The 19416-nt window shown below is 41.8% G+C and overlaps 1 protein-coding gene across 2 annotated transcripts; it reads left to right on the plus strand.

Annotated features, from left to right (window-relative positions):
* Positions 1–3310: 3310 nt before the first annotated feature.
* LOC100701975 (H-2 class II histocompatibility antigen, E-S beta chain) lies at positions 3311–14882 on the plus strand. 2 transcript variants are annotated; one of them, XM_003460047.4, is made up of 6 exons: positions 3311–3374; positions 3720–3992; positions 6331–6544; positions 13904–13971; positions 14050–14175; positions 14527–14882. In XM_003460047.4, the coding sequence occupies exons 1-6, from the start codon at positions 3326–3328 to the stop codon at positions 14550–14552; spliced, it is 756 nt and encodes a 251-aa protein (XP_003460095.1). In that variant the 5' UTR covers positions 3311–3325; the 3' UTR covers positions 14553–14882. The 2 variants fall into 2 exon arrangements, with proteins under 2 accessions (XP_003460095.1, XP_005465962.1); XM_005465905.3 differs by having other exon boundaries at positions 14062–14175.
* The last annotated feature ends 4534 nt before the right edge of the window (positions 14883–19416 follow it).

Raw genomic sequence — 19416 nt, forward strand, 5'->3', positions numbered from 1 at the left:
TAAAGAAAATATATTACTTATATCAACGTTATCTCTAAATTGGTCCTCCGTATAATATTCACGTCTCATTAATTGTGTTAAGCATATTCCCTTCTAGATCAATATTGGCTTCGAAATCATATGATTTATAATCTAAATCATCGCTCATTATAAATGAGTATTCTTTAAATGACTATTATTCTCGCAAAAAAACAAACAAAAAACCAAAAACCAAAACAACATTAGCAGTCGTGCATTTGTCTACCAACATATAGAGAAAATCCGGTGATCTTCTCACAGTCCCATGTCCAAATTACAACCTGACTCTGGTCCTCTTCCATACAGTCGACTTCAGTAGTATTGTTACTTATATATATCCAATTCCTCGAGATCCCTAATCGTGATGACCTTAGCCTCTTCTGGTGTCCCGTTAAGCTTTATCATCACTTTACAGTTTCTCGTCCAAGTTGCTTGGATTTTTTTTTCCTTACGTAATATGCAAGCTTGTCTGGCGATGTCTGCATTCTTTTTTGTAAGATGTTCATTCAAGTATACTCCACTTCCTCTCAGCTGTCTGGACTGCCTCAGTAAGTCAGTTTTGTGTTTTCGATTTACAAATCTCACTACTATCGCTGGAGGTGCTTTAGCATTCTTTCTGGGAAGTGTATAGCATGCTGCAATGTTGTTACTGTGCAGGGGCAGTTTCACAACTTGCCGCTCCAGTGTTTGCAGCTCCTCTACCGGGGGCTCATCACCACCAGTTTTTACACCCATCCCAGTCTCGATGACTCTCGCGTAACTCTTATGTTTGGTTTCCAGACCAGTAATGATGACATCCTCAAGTCGTGTCTGCTGTTCCAACTTGTCCACTCTCCTTTCTAAGAGTTGGATTTTTTTGTCTTTCTCCGTAATCAAGTTTTTTAGTTCTTTAATTTGGTCCATCAGAGACGTAAGTAATCCTTGTTGCTTAATTACTTTCTCGACATCCGTCGACAATGAATTAAGTGAAAGCTTGATCTCCTCTAAATCCTCTTCGATTTTCTTCATTTTTGCCATTTTCTCCTCTTTTAAATATCTATCCTTTGTTTATTCGTTTGCCTTTGTTACTGTTACCTAATTCCAGGCAGGGTCTATACTTAGAATTACATAAAATTAATTAGAATCACCAAACAATTCTCACCACGCCACGCCACCCGCCTGTAGCTGCGCCCGCCATCTTGATCCTTTCAATGGGGGGAGCAACAGGAGAGAGAGGGGGAGAGAATGAGAGAAGAAGAGGCAGCTGTGCAGCAAAGACACAGAATAACTCCAGCTTTGTGTCTTTTTTTCATTCTAGCTGAAGTACGGGACAAATCACATTTCTTTTCAGCCCAATACCAAACGCGGCCGGCCCGGAGGCATCCACCACGGGTCTCTCCTCCTCCTTCCTCCCCTTTCCCTCATCCACCTGCTGGCCTCTGTGGAAGCTCCGCCATAGCCACCACCAAACATCAGAGTTATTCTTACACATCTGCCAGCATCTGGCCAATCCACCACCTTTCATTTTTTATACTGTTACAAAAACAACAACAACAAAAAAAACAGATCGGCCCATAAAAACGAAAAACCACCATCGGCCCACCGGACAAATGCCCGGTATGCCCGATGGCTAGTCCAGCTATGAATTTAGTGAAATGTGATTCAGCTGCTCTGGAGCCTGAAACTGAAAAACAAATCTCTGTGATGACATCACACTTCACATTAATTAATGTGAGCACAAGAAAATAATTATTATAATATGATGTGTTAAATTTGTTTAGATCAGAGGAATAAGGAACGATTTGTCTGTGTTTCAGTTTGGCTTAGCTGGAGGCCTGAGAGTGTGTGTAATTGTTTAGAGGGAAAGGAATTTATTGACACTGGGAGTCTGCTGTCATAAAAGGAGACAGGAAGCTACAGTTGGGGGATGCGGATGCTGATGCTTGTACCTTTAATAAAAGTTCATAATTGTTATAAACTCAGAAGTAGGTTTGCAGGAGACTCTCCACATGCTTAAATGTAAATGTAAGACAACAAGAGGCCAAGGGCCCAGTGGATGCAGAGTGGGAGTCTCAGTGTTTGTAATATGTTAACTCTGTTTTCTATGTTGTCTAAAGGAACCTGGTGTAACTTGGGTGACGAGATTACTTTTATGACTGGCAGCAAGTCACGTACACAGAGACACACACACAGTGCTTTGACTGTTACGACGCACACACACCTACATGCACACTCACTCACGTGCATTCACATAGACACACGGGTACGCGCACACACAGGCACTCACGCAATCGTGCATACACACACAAACACAGAGTATGCAGCACACCATGGGGGTTTTATGATGGGGTCGCTTCTATAAAGCTGACTGTAACAAACAAAGAGGTGAAGATCTGCAGAGGGACACCGGCCTTGCACGTCTCCCCTTCTAGAAGATGCATGCGTAACTGAAGATGAATGAAGATGAAAAAAAGGTTTTGTGAAATGACTACTGAGTCCGGTGCCGTCTCTGGATGCTCAAGGAATAAAAAAGAACCACGGTGAAACTGATTTTGCAACATTAAGAAACAGATTTCATGTTTGAGACATATTTTCAATATCCATGAGATCTGTACCATCCACACAGAGGAACATCAGAGCTCCACAGAAATGTTTCACAATAAGAGTGTTTCTGTCCTTTTAAGTTGAAAGAGACAGGAAGTGTGAGTGTAAACGATTAGATGTAGTAAATTCAATTGATCAAAAGTACTGAGAAAGAGCGGATTACTTATTATTAATAAAGAAGAAGAGGACAGGTGTGTAAACACGATCCCTGTTAATATGAGAGATTATTCTAAGGAGCTTGGAAAGAAAAGCATCTGGACTTCTTTAAGTTGCTTGAAGATGTTTCACCTCTCATCCCAGAAGAAGCTTCAGTTCTAGGGTCACATGGTGGAGAGTCCCAGATTTAAACCCAGTGGGAGTATCCCCCCAAAGAGGGACAAAGGACCCCCTGATGATCCTCTAATCACATGCGCCAAGGTGTGAAAGCGGGTGTGGGACCTAATCAGCCAGGGTTTCGGGTGAGCTCATTGTGAAACCTGGCCCCACCCTATCATGTGATTTCCTGAGGTCAGATGGCCCAGGATGTGAGTGGGCGTTAAGGCTACATAGGGGATGACAATGTTGTTGCGTCTTTCTTTCTTATTTTGTGTTCCAGTGAGAGCTGTAAACTGGTGTCACAGAGTTCTTCCTGGTAACAGATGACGCTGTGATTATGTGACCTGTCCTCTGTTTTTAGAGCAGCTCTCAGTCAGACTGAGTCAGTTTGTCAGGAGAACTCACGAACATGGCTTCATCTTTCCTCTGCCTCCTCTTCATCAGCCTCAGCACAGCAGGTACCATCAATATACACTCAATAATACACTGATCAATACACTGCAGAGATACACTGATCTGTAATCAGTATCGTGACCAATAAGTAAATAATAAATCAGAATAAGTAAGGGTTTTATTGGCAAATGTTGAACAGGTTAACAACATTAGAAATTTGCTGCGGTACTTAGTACAAAACATTCTGTCAGACAACTATTAAATATACATAAAAATAAGAATTAAAAGTGCTGAGTAGACAGATGTATACATGAAGTAGACAGATGTATACATGATCAACTTAAGTTATTTGTACATCTGTACACAGCAGGTATGATCAGCTCACAGTCTGCTGTTGTGTTTGTTCTCAGATGGATTCAAAATGTATGTGTTGTCTCGCTGTGACTTCAACTCTACTGAGCTGAAGGACATGAAGTACATCAGATCTTACTATTACAACAAGATCGAGGTCACCAGGTTTGACAGTGATGTGAGGAAGTTTGTTGGATACACTGAGTACGGAGTGAAGAAAGCAGAGACCTGGAACAATGATCAGGCACATATGGCTGCATTCAGAGTTGAGAAGGAGAGGTACTGCTATACCAACATTGGTATCTGGTACAGAAACATTCTGTCTAAATCAGGTGAGTGTGCTGGTCTGTGTGACATCATCAGGTGTTCATGTTGACCTCACTCTGAATCATTCATGATGGACTCACAGCTGCAGGTCAGACTCTGATGATCAATAACTGTAATAAATCACTGACTGTGACACTCTAACCCAGGGGTCAGCAACCTTTAACACCCAAAGAGCCATTAGGACGCGTGAAGTGAAGATAACACTGTATATACTGTTTGTTTTTTTTACCTTTATGCTTTGTGTGAACAACTAAGGTGTGTTGCTTATGAAATCCATGAAGTGCTACAGAGAAAATTACATTTTATTTATGTAATTAACACATTTTGAACTCTTAAAGAAATATAACAAAAGCAAAGACACCCAGCTGAACTAAAATGATCCATGTAGCAAACAAAAACTGTTGTGAGTCGCCACCCTTATATCTCCTTTGGGCTGTTGGAGCCTTGACCTGACTTTAAAAAAAAAAATGGGAAAAAAAGCTCTATGCTGCTAAAAAAATGAAAAATAGATCTTTGCAAAATTCTGCCTAAACATGTATTTTACCTGGTTAATGTGTGTGGTGGGGCGTGGTCTGCTGCGCCGCTGCAGGGGAAGCTGGACGCACCTGAGCAGCACCCGCAATCACGCCTCGCCGCCTTAACGTCTGCGCTATCTATGCTGTTGTTGTTGGTGGTGTGTGTCGGGCTGTGAGCTGAAAAGCTGCAGCCGGCTGTATGCGTACAGCAACCGTGTGTGAAAAGTGGTCAATAAAGAGATGCTGAAAAGCGTGTTCATGGAAACATCGTCGGGTCTGCCATGGTATGTTTACAATGGGACTTCTGATCCTGAACCTCTGCGCACAGCGTCTGCAAATCAGGGCTGTACGAAGTCACTTTCATCTTTACGCAGGACTGTAAGCTGTCATCTGTGAGGCGTGAGCGTGTTTGTTTTTAACATAGTTCACGGTGGAAAACAGCTGCTGACATAATGTGGATCCCAAGATCCATAATTGGCCTACCTGGGGTTGAAAGTCTCGTAAAAGGCACAGCGTTTTGGCATGAATGCCGGCTTCCGCGAGTGTGATGCTTATTTGAGCGATCAAAAAATAATAGAATATAATTTTATATTTCAATATCACAATACTCTTCCAATTTAGAACTACAAGTTCAAAAAGAACATAAATAAACATAAATAAAATACACTTCAGCTAAATACTTAAAAAAAACAAATTTATTTTCCCAAACCATGCGGAGGCGCACTATAAGGACTAAAGAGCCGCATGTTGCCGACCCCTGCTCTAACCTCAGTCTGTGGCGCTCCCTGCTGGTGAAACAGGCAAACTGCAGCTGTTCATTATAACACACTGATGATTCATTGAACCTCTTTAAGCTGAAATATTGCTCATATTTATTTTTTTAATATTTCCATATAAATATTTCTAACAGCATGAAGCAGCCTGACATGTTGATAAAACACTTTTTCCTTCTTATCTTCTAATTAATTTATTTTAAATCAGATAAAAATTAAGAAACACTGATGGTGTTTAAAGGACGTCTGCTGTTTATTTATTGATTCTGATTTTCAGAGCTTGTGTAGCAGCTTCACATCTGCACACATTTACAGCTCAGATCTATGAGTCTGTGTAACAGTGGACTTATTAAATATACTGAAACAATTATAAAGTTCCCATTACAACCCAGAGGGAACACACACACAGATATTTTCCTGTTTCTTATTAAATATTTCACTATTTTGGCACTTAATTTTCGTATTTATTTCAGCCTTTTGTGACTGTTTGTCTGTGAAAAGCACTCAATGAATAAGCTTGACTTACTTGAATGAAATCAGGTCCCAGCAACAGCAGCAGCTCAGAGGAACATGAGGAGAACCAGCTCAGACCTCCTGTGGAGGGGAAGCTGTCTGAGAGTGGAAACTGATTCTGCATCTTCTGCTTTTGGATTATAGATGTCTAGACCTATGAGTGCACATAAATGCACCATGAGTGTTGACCCATGTGTTAGATCAGCAGGTTGTTTACAGGAGTGACTTCCTCTCTGTGCAGTGAGCAGGAGAGCAGAGCATTTTCCTCCATCAGCCAGCAGCTGTTTTGTGACCCATCTGTGTGTGACTGGTTGATCAATATGATCAAATAGACCGACAGAGCGCCCTGCTGGCTCTGGATGGTACAGTCTGACCAGATGTTTACAGCCTGCTGATGTTTCTCCTCACAGCTGATTCATCATCTGATGTCAGACTGGTTATATGTGACTCTACTGCTGACGGTATCTTTATTAATACACATGAATACAATGATCTCTGATGATATGACATTAACAATAACAGAAACTCATAATATCCTCTAGCTAAGCCGTACGTCAAACTTCACTCCACAACACCTGATTACAGTCACCATCCTGCCATGTTGGTCTGCAGCGTCTATGACTTCTTCCCCAGTAAGATCAAAGTGAGCTGGTTGAGAGATGGACAGGAAGTCACCTCTGATGTCACTTCCACTGAGGAGATGGCAGATGGTGATTGGTACTACCAGACCCACTCACACCTGGAGTACACACCCAGGTGAGTACTCCAGTATACTCCGGATTACCACACAAAGATCACTACTCTCCTCAGTGACAACAATACCTACGAAGCCTTAACACTAGATTTACTATCCTGCGCAAATTTGCGTAACTTCCCTAAACCCAATACCCCCTAGAATTACTGGCTTTTTTATTTTCTGGTGCAAGTCCCGAGGTGTTAAGCACCCCTGCTGAGATTTTCACAGGTCGTCAGCTTGTTTCTCCTACAGCTTTTGTTGTGCAAACCACCCATTGTCCTTGAGGCCTGGCACATTTGCATTTGCTCACTCAGAGTTGCTCAGATCCAAGGCAGGCCAAACCTCTGTGTTACAACTTTCAGAAATGCCTGATAGAAATGCTTCAACTTACTCATGAGATTTTGACCACATTTTTTGCGGAAGTCACAACTATACTGAATGCACGACCGTTGTTGCCAGCTGCAAGAAATGCTTGGTAGGGAACAGCTGTTCCCTACCAAGGTTCGTTTCAAAGTTTGAAAGACTTTGAAATAAAACAGACTTGTGTACCCATATATTGTGAATGTCTGTCTTTTGTATGTAGGTTGTAAGACAGAGGTTTGGCCTGCCTTGGATCTAAGTAAACAAATGCCAATGTTGCACAAACACACACACACACACACACACACACACACACACACACACACACACACACACACACACACAGCAAATCTGCATTTATTTGTCCCACAAGTGGAAAATCTGCATTGTCATTGCAAAAAAGTGGACAGAGCACAGTATAGAAAGTGCACTATACAAACAATCTGGAAACATAAATATGGACACGTGTATTCAAAAATATTGGTGTATGTATACACACACACACACACACACACACACACATATCTATCTATCTACGTGTGTGTGGGTGTGTGTGTATGTATATATATATATATACATATATATATATACATATATATATATATATATATATATGTATGTATATATATATATATATATATATAGATATATATATATATATATATAGATATAGATATAGATATAGATATATAGATATAGATATATATATAGATATATACATATATCTATATATATATATATATATATATAGATATAGATATATATATATAGATATAGATATAGATGTGTCTGTGTGTATAACTAGACTTTATGCTTTAAGTTCATGAACTTATGGCATCCATTTCAATCCTGTTTGTAAGAGCAATCATGTGTCCTGTTGGTGCCATTGTGGATTGCTGGTCAGAAAGTTTTCTGGTGCCACTAATCAAAGAGACAATGCCCCGAGATAGATTCATTTCAATTATGCAACACCTTCGATTTGATGACAGGGACACGCGGGCAGAACGGGTGAAAACAGACAAATTTGCAGCGATCTCCGACATCTGGACACGCTTCAACGAGAACTGTGCTAAGAGTTTCACTCCAGGGGAACACATGACCATAGATGAACAGCTGTTCCCTACCAAGGTTCGTTGTCCATTCACCCAGTATATTGCAACCAAGCCAGACAAATTTGGGATCAAGTTCTGGATGGCCACGGATTTGGACACCAAATATGTCTGCAGTGCATCTCCTTACTTGGGAAAGGACCCCAGTCGTCAGAAGGGAGAGAGGCTGGCAGAGAACGTGGTCATGAAACTGATGGAGCCGTTTTTGGATGATGGAAGAAATGTCACAACGGACAATTTCTTTACTTCACTGTCACTGTCGCACAGACTGCTGCAGCGCAAAACAACATTACTGGGCACGGTGAATAAAGTCCGGCGTGAACTTCCTCAACTTGCAAAAGATACTGCAAAGCGAGAGGTATTCTCCACTTCAGTGCTTAGAAGTGGCAGTGTCTCCTTGACAATTTATGCACCTAAAAAAACCAAGACTGTGTGTGTTCTAAGTTCCATGCACCAAGACGTGACGATCGGTGATGGCAGAAAGAGGAAACCCAACACGATCACAGACTACAACCACATGAAGGTATGTGAATGTGTGTACAATTTTACACCAGTGCTACAATGTTTTCTGATGTGTGCTATACAGGCCTATAGAAAAAAACATATACTCATGACTCTCTCGCTCTGCTTTTACAGTGTGGTGTAGACGTGTTGGACCAAATGGCACGGATGTATTCTGTAAGATCAGCAACACACAGGTGGCCAGTAGCGGTTTTCTACAATATGCTGGACCTGGCGGCAGTGAATGCCTACATTTTGTACAAGGCATGTACAGGGTGGACAGGCAAAAGAAGATTGTTTCTGCGTCTTCTAGCTCAGCAACTTCGTTGCCGATTCATGCAGCACAAGGAAATCTTAGCACAGAGGCAGGCTGCTGCAGCTGCTGTGCCGGGGACTGTAAAGACAACACAGTGCCAGGTGCAAGAGAGCTGCAACAGGAATCGCAGCAGATTTACCTGTGCAACATGTAAGAAATTCACCTGTGCCAAATGCAGGGATGATGGACACTGGGTCTGCAAACCCTGTAAAGTTTGAAACACTGTGAAATAAAACAGACTTGTGTACCCATATATTGTGAATGTCTGTCTTTTGTATGTAGGTTGTAACACAGAGGTTTGGCCTGCCTTGGATCTGAGTAAACAAATGCCAATGTTGCGCACACACACACACACACACACACACACACACACACACACACACACACACACAGCAAATCTGCATTTATTTGTCCCACAAGTGGAAAATCTGCATTGTCATTGCAAAAAAGTGGACAGAGCACGGTATAGAAAGTGCACTATACAAACATTCTATATATATATATATATATATATATATATATATATATACATACATACATAGTTATACACACAGACACATCTATATCATATATACACACACATATATGTGTATGTATGTATATATATATGTGTATATATATATATATATATATATATATATATATATATATATATATATGTGTGTGTATATATATATATATATATATATATATATATATATATATATCTATATCTATATATACACATATATATATATACATACATACACATATATGTGTGTGTGTGTATATATGATATAGATGTGTCTGTGTGTATAACTATGTATGTATGTATATATATATATATATATATATATATATATATATATATATATATACATATATATATACATATATATATGTGTATATATATATGTGTGTGTGTGTATATATGATATAGATGTGTCTGTGTGTATAACTAGACTTTATGCATATTATATAAGGTGTGGCTATATAAATATATAAATATATAAATATATGTACAACTCTGTGTATATATGTTTATGGACAGGCATGCAGGCAGGTAAGGAAGGAAAGTAGCCTTGCAGGGAAGGAAAAACTTGAATCTCTCATGGTTAGGGGTTGGGGGAGGGTGTGTTTGCACAACAAAAGCAGGAGAACAATGGAGCTGACGACCTGTGAAAATCTCAGCGGGGTGCCAAGAGGTGTTAAGGTCGGGGGGAATTTACGCAAATCTGCGCAGGCTAGTAAATCTAGTAGTAGGGACTTGCACCAGGGAAAAAAGGCTCAGTAATTCTAGTGTTAAAGCGAGACCCCACAAGTAGCTACAAAAAGAAAGTTATAGCTTTCCTTCAGGACCTTGAAAAGGACAAAATCATTGACCGCCTTACATATCACCGCCTTTATCCAGGGGATGCCATACCCTGCATTTACGGACTTCCTAAGATCCACAAAGAAGGGGTCCCACTCAGACCCATAGTCAGTAGCATAAACTCAGCCACTTATAACATTGCGAAACACCTTGCTACCATCCTTGCACCTCTCGTGGGGAACACCCCACACCACATCAAGAACTCCACCGACTTCACCGACAAGGTCCAGAAACTTACCCTGGATTCAGATGAAACCATGGTGTCCTTTGATGTAGTCTCTCTCTTCACTTGCATACCCACCACGGAAGCAGTGGAGACGGTCAGGAAATGACTACAAGAAGACAGCTCCTTGGAAGACAGGACCAACTTCACACCCGATCAGATCTGCACACTGTTAGACCTCTGCCTTACCACAACATACTTCAAATACAACGAGGGTTTCTACAGACAAAAACATGGCTGCGCCATGGGCTCCCCTGTGTCACCTATTGTAGCCAACCTTTACATGGAGGAAGTGGAAAGAAAGGCTCTTGGCTCTTTCAAAGGAAGAGTACCCAGCCACTGGTACAGATGTGTAGACGACACCTGGGTCAAAATCAAGACACAAGAAGTGGAATCCTTCACTGCGCACATTAACGCCGTGGATAAAAACATCAAGTTCACCAGGGAAGATACAAAGGATAACTGTCTGCCTTTCCTGGACTGCGCTGTGCACATTGAAGAAAATGGCAACCTCAACATCGAAGTTTACCGGAAGCCCACACACACGGACCAGTACCTCCTCTTTGACTCCCATCACCCTCTGGAACACAAACTTGGAGTAATTAGGACCCTACACCACCGGGCAGAACATGTTCCCTCTAAGCCTGAGGGAAAAAAGAAGGAACACACACACGTAAAGGAAGCCCTCAAAACATGTGGTTATCCTAACTGGGCGTTCATAAAGTCAGCAAAGAGGCACAGAAAAGAAGATCAGACACCAGCGAGGGAGGATAAGAAAGACAGACGCATGTCTGTCTTGATTAGGTAGAGGATCATCAGGGGGTCCTTTTCCCTCTTTGGGGGGATACTCCCACTGGGTTTAAATCTGGGACTCTCCACCATTTGACCTTAGAACTGAAGAAGCTTCTCGGATGAGAGGTGAAACGTCTTCAAGCAACTTAAAGAAGTCCAGACGCTTTTCTTTGCTAACTCCTTTGACTACGATGACCTGGATGACTGAGAACCTTCACAGACATATTGCCGTACATTTTGGGAGGAACACCCTTCAACTGGTACGGGAGTATGAAAGGGAATCAAGGAAACTGGCGGATTATAGGAACCACCTTCGTTTCAACCTAAGATGCAGACAAAGCAGAGTTGTTCCTAAGAGCTTGCACCTTGGATCCACTGTCAGGGGACACAGAGCAGACTTGATTCTACAGAGAGCACAGAATCACCTTTTAAGTGAAAGGATAAGACAGGTCCATTCCACTATAGATGCGCTCCAGATCAAGATCAGCCAGACTCTGCAGGAACTGGAAACCCTTCTACCCTCTCCAATCCTAGAAGAAGTTTACAAGTTTGTGGACAAGGCTCAGCGGGCCCAACACTCTCAAGGAAAAGAAAGACAACGCAGGAAATTTCACACCTTGCTTTCAAAAACCCACACTCCTCAGTCTGAACCCACACAACTCAGAGAAGAAAACACACCTGAAGACAGTCGGGAGAAATGGGTAAAGAACTTTTCAGACCGGAATCTCACTGAACCTGAAAAGAGGGTTTTAGCCAAAGGACTCAATTTCGCCATTTCTCCGCATCAGTTGCCCATAGTGGACCTCATCACAGCCACAGAAACCGCCATACGGATTAATAAATTATCACAGACAGAAGCAGAGCAAATCAGGATGAAAGTCTCAGCCACCCTCTCCAGTGCCAAAGTCCCTCCGTCTAACCTCACACTACAAGAAAAGAAGGCCGTCGCTTCCCTGAGCAAAGACCACAACATCACTATATTACCAGCGGATAAGGGAAGGTGCACCGTGGTCCTAAACACAACAGATTACCACACAAAGATCACTACTCTCCTCAGTGACAACAACACCTACGAAGCTTTAAAACGAGACCCCACAAGCAGCTACAAAAAGAAAGTTATAGCGTGCCTTCAAGACCTTGAAAAGGACAAAATCATTGACCGCCTCAAATATCACCGCCTTTATCCAGGGGATGCCATACCCTGCATTTATGGACTTCCTAAGATCCACAAGGAAGGGGTCCCACTCAGACCCATAGTCGGTAGCATAAACTCAGCCACTTATAACATTGCGAAACACCTTGCTACCATCCTTGCACCTCTCGTGGGGAACACCCCACACCACATCAAGAACTCCACCGACTTCACCGACAAGGTCCAGAAACTTACCCTGGATCCAGATGAAACCATGGTGTCCTTTGATGTAGTCTCTCTCTTCACTTGCATACCCACCATGGAAGCAGTGGAGACTGTCAGAAAACGACTACAAGAAGACAGCTCCTTGGAAGACAGGACCAACTTCACACCCGATCAGATCTGAATGGCAACCTCAACATCGAAGTTTACCGGAAGCCCACACACACGGACCAATACCTCCTCTTTGACTCCCATCACCCTCTGGAACATAAACTTGGAGTAATTAGGACCCTACACCACCGGGCAGAACATGTTCCCTCTAAGCCTGAAGGGAAAAAGAAGGAACACACACATGTAAAGGAAGCACTTAAAACATGTGGTTATCCTAACTGGGCGTTCATAAAGTCAGCAAAGAGGCACAGAAAAGAAGATCAGACACCAGCGAGGGAGGATAAGAAAGACAGACGCAACAACGTTGTCATCCCCTATGTAGCCGGTGTATCAGAGAAACTCAGGAGAGTTTTCTCCAAACACGACATCCCAGTGTACTTCAGACCCAGCAACACACTCAGACACAAACTGGTTCACCCGAAAGACAAAACTCCAAAACACAGACTTAACAACGTGGTGTATGCTGTACAGTGCAGTGAGGAATGCCCAGACCTCTACATTGGAGAGACCAAACAGCCACTTCACAAGTGCACAACATAGAAGAGCCACCTCCACAGGACAAGACTCAGCAGTCCATCTGCATCTTAAGGATAAAGGTCACTCTTTCGAGGATGTCAATGTTCACATTTTGGACAGAGAGGACAGATGGTTTGAAAGGGGAGTGAAAGAAGCCATCTATGTCCACTGTGAGCGACCATCTTTGAACAGAGGCGGTGGTTTACGACACCAGCTGTCTGCCATCTATAATCCAGTTCTGAGTTCCCTCTCCAGACGCCTTAACGCCCACTCACATCCTGGGCCATCTGACCTCAGGAAATCACATGATAGGGTGGGGCCAGGTTTCACAATGAGCTCACCCGAAACCCTGGCTGATTGGGACGCACACCCGCTTTCACACCTTGGCGCATGTGATTAGAGGATCATCAGGGGGTCCTTTTCCCTCTATGGGGGGAAACTCCCACTAGGTTTAAATCTGGGACTCTCCACCATTTGAGCTTAGAACTGAAGAAGCTTCTCGGATGAGAGGTGAAACGTCTTCAAGCAACTCAAAGAAATCCAGACACTTTTTTTTCAAAGCTACGTAGAATGAGGTCCAGGAGCACCATTTGTAATGATGGAAACCTGAACAATTTTTAATATGAGGTCTGCAAGTTTAAAAGTTTAAAGTCCAAATCTGAGAGTCACTGATGTTTGTGTTGAAGGTCTGGAGAGAAGATCTCCTGTAAGGTGGAGCACGCCAGCCTGGAGAAACCTCTGATCACTGACTGGGGTAAATACTTGTCTGTATCTACACACCTGTACACACCTGTACATACCTACCTGTCTGACTCTCACCTGTGTGACTCAGATCCCTCCTCAGACTCGTCCATGCCTGAGTCAGAGAGGAACAAACTCGCCATCGGAGCCTCAGGACTGATCCTGGGTCTGATCTTATCTCTGGCTGGATTCATCTACTACAGGAGGAAGGCCCAAGGTCAGAGCATGACTCTCACTCACAGACCAGTTCATACATGAAACCAGTTCAGACCAAAATGAAACCATTTTAGACCCATTATAAATCTGAAACCACACTACATGAGTCTAAAACTGGTTTACATCAGCATTTTTTTATATATTGATGTTTCAGGCAGGTTTAGAGCATTGCTGTTTATTTTCAGACATCTGTTAGTTACATTAATGTTTCAAACACAGGTTTTTACTGTTTTTGGAGGACTCTCAGACCTGGTTCAGGCCCTGAAACATGAAACTTTACTGAATCATTGCCATTGATCTCTTTGTTTTCAGAGTGTGTTGGTGACTGTGTCCTCGTCTCTTCTTCTTTCAGGTCGTATCCTGGTTCCCACTAACTGAGGCTGGATCCTGATCCTGGTTCTGTCTAATGTTATAAAAGCTGCTGCTTCCTGTGTTCAGCAGACTGATGATGATGAAGATCTCTCTCTGGACTCTGAATCCAGGACCATCTCAGTGTTGTTGGTGGTTGTTGTGGTTTTACTGGGAAGGTTTTGGACCATGTTTAACGTGGACTCTTGTGTTTGATGCTTTATGTGCACCTCTGCTGTTTAATCCATGTAATGTAATCCATGTGTCTGAATGATTGGGGTGTTTCTGCTGTTCTGATTACCGTAGATCACAGATTTGTACTGGAGGTCATTGTTCCAAAATAAATGACTCAAACTTTGAGCTGTGTGTTTGTTTACCTGCATCCTGTTAATGTCAACCTGAAGATTGTATTATTGTCACAGAAACCAGTCTGTAGACCAGTTTTAACCAGTTTAAGTAAATAAATAAATACATTATCCATCCATCCATTTGCTTCTGCTTATCCTTTTCAGGGTCACAGTGAGGCGCTGGAGCCTATCCCAGCTGTCATAGGGCGAGAGGCAGGGACACAGGGACAGACAACCATTCGCACTCACATACACTCGCGCATTTATAACCAATACGTCTACTCACCAAAGAATGAGTGAAGCAATATGGATAACAACAGAGGACAATTTATTTAGGGTCTGATGGCAATTTACCATCTATGTCCAGCACTTTAAAGGATTGATGGACTGGAGCACATCCGTCCTTAACATACACTCTTAAACATCAGCTTGACACTGATACATCAAAGGAAACTTAACCGACTCTAAGTGCAAATGTTTCAACCTGAACAACTTAGAACTTCCCTGGGATACAATGCAAACAAAGACAAGAGGAAGTAAAATATATTTTCATCAATGGCCACTTCTAACCAGGTGGCAAGTGAATATATTGTGTAAAGAGTCTTTTTTTCTCAGTGCTGGGGTTGTAACACCACAATCTCCTCAGTCAGAGAGTGTCTATTTGACAATAACCAAAATGTCTTTGGGTAGTCTTTGTGAATAAAAACAAAACAAAACAATCGTGTTAGCTGGCCAGCAAAATAAAGAGAGTGTATGGCACTGAGTGCAGGTGTGTGTGTGTGAGTACTTCGGTCCAAATAATCGAGGTCCGGATGGATGAATGAATGGCAGCCGCCGATCCTTTAATGGCACCCGCGAGACAGCCCGACAACGAGGCAGCGCAGCAGCGAGGCAGCACAGCTGTAAGGCAGCACAGCAGCGAGGCGTCTGGCAGGAGATCGAACAATAGTCTTTTTTAAGGCTACTGCAGAAGGAGATATTCCCCGCTAGCTCACCCAAGCTTGCTCTCAGACACAGCTACAAGCCATGTGAGCTCATAGCCCCTCCCGCTAGGATGTACTATCACAGTGTTGCCAACTTAGCGATTTTGTCGCTATATTTAGCGAGTTTTCAGACCCCTTAGCGACTTTAATTCTAAAAAGCCACTAGCGACAAATCTGGCGACTTTTTCTGGTGTTATTGGAGACTTATTTATGACGACTTTTTGACGTGAAAGCGGGTATCACTTTTACGCTCAATAAGCAGCGGGTGCTGCCGTGGGCACCTCGCCTCTGCCAAAGCGCTCACGGGTGGAGGATAGTCCTCCCCCAGCTGCTATCAGGGCAGACGATGTTCACACCTATGCGTCCGAACGGCAAATGAATCGCGCATGAGCGAAGCCGCTGCTCCCGCACTGACTGTAACGCAGTCAGTTCTTCTTTTACTCTTATGCTGTTTTGTGGATCACACAAGGTTTAAAACTACTTATAAACACACATACACACACACACAAAGTAACTCCACCAGAGTGCCGATTTCGGGTCACTTTTGCCGGTCCAAGCCCGGGTAAAGGAGCAGGGTTGGAATTGTGACATTAAAAAAACAATAATTGCTAAAAGAAATTTAATTTGTAGTTCTAAATAAACTCTAAATGCATTTAGGACGTTTTTTACTCACTTTATGTCTCTTCCACGATGTTATTCCTCTCTCCAACAACGTAGGTTACAATTATATTAGTATGACCAATTATGCAAATTAGGCGATGACGTTATTTAGCGACTTCTAGCGACTTTTAGGACAGCCAATAGCGATTTTCCTTACTGAGGAGTTGGCAACACTGGTCGACTGTCGTAAAACAGTTGCAAACCAATAGCAATAGAAAAACTCTAAATCATCGAAGAACATTTTATAACTGTACACCCAATACAGATGTATACATATATACTCAGGCCCGGCCCTAACCAATCTGGCGCCCTAGGCAAGATTTTAGGTGGCGCCCCCCTACATCGGCAGTGTAGTGTATGTACTCACAAGAAACCGAATAGCTTTGTCTTTGACCTTTTTTTTTTACTTAAAGAAAGCAAATTCACAATCAGAATAATTAACAAGATAAAAAAATATATGAATAAATAAATGAATACAAAAAATAAAAAATGAATATATGAAATACAATAAATTTTACATACACAAACACAATAAAACGTGTCAACAAGTTGGATAAAATAAATTAAAAATACAATATAAATAAGCCACTGCACAAAACAAGATATTAAATAAACCAGTATGACTTTAACAACTATATTACAAAAAAGGGGATCCTACAGAGTTCTCTAGTTGTGCTTTTTAATACTGCATTAACTAGAATGACTTACAAATTACTATACACCACCCCCTCATCAACCTCACATCACCTGCTACAGCCTTACTCTCCTAGTCTTTCTTGCAGCAAAGTCATCTACAACATCATCATATGACAACTGATTTGAGACCACATGATTTATGCTTATGATGGAAAGTCCACTGAGACGTTCTTGCATCATAGTAGATCTCAGGTAGGTTTTAATGAGTTTGAGCTTAGAGAAGCTTCTTTCAGCAGCAGCCACTGTAACAGGAAGAGTGGCAAAGATTCTCAGAGCAACCCACATGTTGGGGTAAATTTCTGCCAGCTTCTTCTCATGCAGGAAGGTCAAGAGTTCCATGTTTGTCATGTTCTTTGATGGCAATGGTGGGAAATTCTGCATTTCCATTGCAAGTTCTGTGCCATTAATGTCCGGCTGGCTGTCATGGGTCAGAGTAGTACTCAGTGTTTGGCACTGCTGTAGCAGCTCTTCTTTTTGTAAGTTGTGGAAATTGAGGAGTACTCCAAACTTGTTGTGCTGCTGAGGTGGAGGCAACAGGAACACCGCTTGATGCTGCTGCATCATGGCTGGGTTGTGCTGCTGATGCTGCATCACTGGTGGGTTGTGCTGCTGAAGTGGAGGCAGCAGCGGTAGATGTGGTAGATGGCCCAGGGGTGGGATTTAGAAACTTCAACAGTGCATCTGAAGAGAGGAGTATGTGACACCACTGAGTATTAAAGTCTAATAATAAAAACATATGATTCCAGGAATAAAATGAAATGATATAATATAAATGAAAAACCAAAGAGATATATGTATGATGTTAACTGATATGCAAATTAGATTAGATTCAATTTATTGTCATCATTACAGTGAAATGCTGAATAGCAGAATGCAAAGTAACAGTATAATATCATATGAGAATGTTATGTTATGATTATCTTTGACCGAATCACAGCAGTGCTCATATTAAAAAACAGCATTCCCTCTCATGTGATATTGCTTAATTAACATTAATGATGTGCACTTTAACAACTAGGCTCACAACTATAATATATACAGGGGTGGAAAAGTGACTATTACCTGCAGGGTAAACGTTAGCTAACCAGAAGGCAATAACAATGTAAACAAAAAACACCTGCTTAAAAGATGAATGCAAATGAGGAATGGTGGGAAAGGTGGGAGTACTGTAATTACCTAACGTTACATTATTATTTTCCATAACAATTTAGCCCCCTCCACAATATTAACTGACGTTAAAACAGTTAACTAGCTATTTATTGATTAGCAATTAGCGAATCATGTAACATTAGCTTAATGCTAAAAATTTAGGTTACTATCACATTCAGACTAATAATTTCATGTAGGCTAACGTTACCTACCTCTGTCTTTTTCTCGTTTCTCCTCTTCTTTTCTCTTTTTTCTTCCCTGGGCACCTGACAGTTTTGGCCGTTTTGACATCTTGTGTTGATTTTTTGATGTGGTGACGTCCAAAAGGAACCATGATACGGGAAGGGAGGGGCACACCGTGCGGGGGGGGGGGGGGGGGGGTAATGTTGTAACAAATAATATTTCTATTAAATAAGCTTTACTTTGCATTTTAATTAACGTGGGATTATTTTTTGTATTTAGAAATAATAGTACCAACTTTTTTTTTCTTTTTTTTTTCAACATTTGTGGCACTGGCGTGGCGCCCCCTGATGGACAGCGCCCTTAGCATTTGCCTATACGGCCTATGCCACGGGCCGGCCCTGTATATACTGAATATCACACAATCTCAGATAACCAAATTAACACTGGGTTACACATTCACACCTAGTGGCAATTTGGATTATCCAATTAACCTATCCCCACAAGCTGCATGTCTTTGGACGGTGGGAGGAAGCCGGAGTACCCGGAGGGAACCCACGCAAACACGGGGAGAACATGCAAACTCCACACAGAAAGACCCCGGCCTGATGGTGGAATTGAACTCAGGACCTTCTTGCTGTGCGGCAACAGTGCTAACCACCGTGCCACCGATTAAAATAAATAAATACATAAATAAATAAATAAAATTTTAATTATATAGCACCTTTCTTCATAGAATCACAAAGTGCTGCACATAAGATAACAAGTCATAAAAAATAAAAAAAAGACTGAGTATGATTTTTACCTAATAGGTAAATTTGTGACCCACCACAAAATTAGATTTATACTGAATATAAAAAATAACTCATAATCAGGTCA

Source organism: Oreochromis niloticus, linkage group LG7, assembly GCF_001858045.2.
Source record: "Oreochromis niloticus isolate F11D_XX linkage group LG7, O_niloticus_UMD_NMBU, whole genome shotgun sequence".
In the NCBI taxonomy this organism is placed as follows: Eukaryota; Metazoa; Chordata; class Actinopteri; order Cichliformes; family Cichlidae; genus Oreochromis; species Oreochromis niloticus.

Excerpts from the sequence above, each read along its gene's own strand:
- LOC100701975 (XM_003460047.4), top strand. The coding sequence starts at position 3,326 with ATGGCTTCATCTTTCCTCTGCCTCCTCTTCATCAGCCTCAGCACAGCA. Across the intron at positions 13,972-14,049 it reads ACCTCTGATCACTGACTGGG|ATCCCTCCTCAGACTCGTCC; the intron begins GTAAATACTTGT and ends TGTGTGACTCAG. Across the intron at positions 14,176-14,526 it reads CTACAGGAGGAAGGCCCAAG|GTCGTATCCTGGTTCCCACT; the intron begins GTCAGAGCATGA and ends TTCTTCTTTCAG.